Source organism: Eretmochelys imbricata, chromosome 6 (assembly GCF_965152235.1).
Source record: "Eretmochelys imbricata isolate rEreImb1 chromosome 6, rEreImb1.hap1, whole genome shotgun sequence".
NCBI lineage: Eukaryota > Metazoa > Chordata > Testudines > Cheloniidae > Eretmochelys > Eretmochelys imbricata.
In genome coordinates this window covers 5,771,076-5,774,659 of record NC_135577.1, presented here as the reverse complement: position 1 = coordinate 5,774,659, position 3,584 = coordinate 5,771,076, and the positions used below count along the sequence as shown (strand labels likewise).

The 3,584-nt window shown below is 41.5% G+C and overlaps 1 protein-coding gene across 1 annotated transcript; it reads right to left on the bottom strand.

Moving 5' to 3' along the window:
• Positions 1–1,893: 1,893 nt before the first annotated feature.
• LOC144266014 (olfactory receptor 4S2-like) lies at positions 1,894–2,844 on the bottom strand. The gene has a single exon (XM_077819143.1). It carries the CDS (start codon positions 2,842–2,844, stop codon positions 1,894–1,896), a length of 951 nt encoding a protein of 316 aa, XP_077675269.1.
• Positions 2,845–3,584: the final 740 nt, after the last annotated feature.

Sequence of the window (3,584 nt, the reverse complement as noted above, 5' to 3'; positions counted from 1 at the left end):
GAAGACTGTATTTTATCTCAACTTCCTCAAGAGCTATGTAAAGATTCATCTCCAAAGGGGACTTTAATAAATAGCTGAGAAGGTGATATTACCACCTGTCCCATATATTCCATTCAATTTCCTGAGGTTGTCGGTTTCTGCTTGCCCTGGCTCCTGGGGGTGAGGTCCAGTTAAATAGCCTCAAGTTTGTTTTGGGTATTGAAAACCAGTATCATGGTGTGATGACATGTTATCTTTATGTTGAGTCAACAAGTCTTTTACCAAGCTGTTCTTAGGACACAATGACATCACATGCTGATGTGACCTCATAATGCACTATCAGGACTTCTGGGACATGACTCTTTTCTACTGTGGGGCAAATTCCAAGAGGCGGGAACCACAAGTAGAGGAGGTGATAAGCTAGGAGGCCCTTTCCCACCCATCTCAAACCACCCCAAGTCTACATTAACCAAATACCATTGCCTTCTCCCAATTGTTTCACTGGGTGAATGAAATAACCTAGTCATCACAATACAGCTCCTTGCTCCTCAGCCTATTCGTGTTAGCCTTGTCCATGAGAGACAAGCACAAGGGTGAAAAAGTTCAGGGTTGCTCCTTCTCCGGAGATTGCTAGCCATGGTATCCAAATGGGGTAGCTCTCTTGGGTGGCCTTGATGGCTCATAGTCTAAAAAGATGATCTTTCTGCCCGAGTATGAGATGGGAGCATAGGGAGGGACCATATACATTTGTTTTAGAGGAGTCTTGTATTCTCACAACTGGAGATATGCTCTGCTTTGTGTGTTCTGAATTTCTGGTGGTCACACTCCGAGAGTTTGCAGGAATCTGTTGATTGTGAGGAGAAGTATTCATGTCTCAAATGGAATGTTGCTTCCTTAGGAGGGTAAGTAGTGTCATTGTAATTAGTGGAGACAAATCTCAACAGAACGAGCATCTCATCACCAGGATTGTTGTTCTTTTTGTTGGATTGTGGTGTTCAAATGAGGGTGGAGTTTTTCATTATGGGTCATGCGCCAGATTTCAAATGTCTTAACCATTGCCACTCACAAACATTCTCTTTTCAGATAGGTCGAAAGACCCCCATTCCATGACTCTCTCCAAAATAGCTCTAATTCCAGAGAGACCCATATTGCACAACCATCTGTGGGCAGCTTAATTAAAATGTACGGCACTGACATGACATAAATGGCATTGTACTTAAACTCAAAGCTAGATGGTCCGGAATGCTGCATGCTACACCTCAGATGCAATAGGCTTTGTTTCTCCCTCACTCATAATGCTAATTGTTTGCAAAGGAACATAGCAAAACAAGGACAGATGAAAGCTCAAAGGGATTCACACAGTTTTATACTATTTTATAGATATACATTTTCATTTAACAGATCCTTAGAGTTTGCACAGTATTGCAGCATTGCCTAGTGGCCTGAACTGAAACTGGGACTCCATGTGCTTGGTGCTGTACAAACATAAGTAAGAGACAGTCCCTGCCCTGAAGAGGCTACAGTCTCAAATTGCTAAAACATGGGAGGGAAGCACAGGTTCAGAGAAAGGAAGTGACTCACCCAAATTCATAATGTAACAGAACCGAGACCCGTGATTTCAGAGCCACAGTCCAGGGCTATCGCTGGGTCATACTGCTCCAGTGCTCCTGAGACTATGATAACGATAATCAATAATCTAACTGACAGGAGGTATAAAATTGAACAAAGACCTGGAAAAGCTTCCACTTTTCACTGAGCCTTAAATGTTGCAAGCGTTCACATTGAACTAGAATAGCAATAGGAGGATTCAGAGAAACTCACTGGGAATTTTCACAGAAAAACCGAACACCCCCAATATTAAACTCTCTTTTCTCTAAAATTCCTGCTGAACAGCATTACTATGCAGAACTCCCATCATTTTACACATCGCATTTTCTCTTTCACCCCTAATGTCACTTTTCGGCTCCCTAATTTTCTCATGGCTTTTTTCACCTCCTTATTGCGTAAGGTGTAGATCAAGGGATTCAGAAAGGGGGTAACAATGGTGTAGAACACCGCGACCATCTTATCCGCCGAGAAGGTGGTGGAAGGTCTTAAATACATGAAGATACATGGCCCAAAAAATATAATCACTACAGCAATATGGGAGGCACAAGTGGAAATAGCTTTGCGACGACCTTCGGAGGAGCGAGTTCTCAAGGAGACTAAGATGATGACATAGGACACAACCAGCACAAGAAAAGAGGTCAGGGAAATCAACCCCGCATTGGCAAGGATCATGATGCCAACAAGATAAGTGTCAGTGCAGGCCAGTTTCAGCAAAGGGTGCACATCACAGAAATAGTGGTCAATCTCATTGGGCCCACAGAAGGGTAACTGGATGGTCAGGACAGTCTGAACCATGGAATGCACAAAGCCGCCCACCCATGAAGCCATCACAAGGGAGCCACAAACACATCCAGTCATGATGGTTGTGTAATGGAGGGGTTTGCAGATCGCAATGTAACGATCATACGCCATCACTGTGAGGAGGAAGATTTCAGTGCACCCAAAGAAATGGGCCACAAACAGCTGGGCCATGCAGCCATCAAAGGAGATAGTTTTCCTCTCCACAAAGAAGTCTGCAATCAGTTTTGGGGCTGTGACAGAGGAAAAGCACATGTCTACAAAGGACAGATAGCTGAGGAAGAAATACATGGGAGACGTCAGATACTGGCTGCTCTTTACAGTGACAATGATGAGAAGATTTCCCAGCAAAGTAGCGATATAGAGGAGTAAAAAGAATACAAAACACACTGGCCATAACTTCTCATTGCGGCAAAGTCCCAAAAGGATGAATTCAGTCACATTCTGTGTGGGCTCCATGTACTCAGTTTAAATGATGGGCATATGGAATACCGCTAATCCACCTGCCATGACACAAGACAAAGATAGGAAGAATCAAAACATATTGACCAGTGATGAGGTGAATATCAAGATGCATTGACTGGAGTGGTAGACTTTGTCCAAGAATAAAAATGAGCAATATGTAACTCAAGGAACTAGAGGAAATTGGCTTGATTTCCATATTGCCATGAACAATATATACTCAAAATAATTAGAGTGGAAAATCTGAAGATGATTCATTCTAGTCTTCCCCTACAATGAATCATAAAAGGCTTTAATTGTAAGTGAAAAACTGAACCTTAACTATGCTTTGCAATCAGATCTTCCATGATGCAAATTCTATTTTATTCTTATTGCATTGTTAAACACCTTCAGAAGTCCCATTTTTCAACCAAGGACATCACTTACCTTTGCATGTGAGCACATAAATGCTCACAAAAGTATTGATTTCTACATGCAAACATGAAACTGAGTTACCAAGTTAAGTAACCAAGGATTGAAAACTGGTCTCTGATTATTTTCATCACAAAATTATTTCACAAAATTTACATTTAGTTGAAAAGGCATTTTCATTGAAAAAAAAAAGATTTCAGTGAAGAATTTTGACCAGCTTTACACAAACCCCAATTGAAACAAGGATTGAAACAATAATTTATCAGTAGGACTCACGGATACACTTTAGATTATTTATGCTGTTCCAAAAATGCAAAGCAGCCACA

Coding starts and splice junctions, on each gene's coding strand:
- LOC144266014 (XM_077819143.1), bottom strand. CDS start 2,844: ATGGAGCCCACACAGAATGTGACTGAATTCATCCTTTTGGGACTTTGC.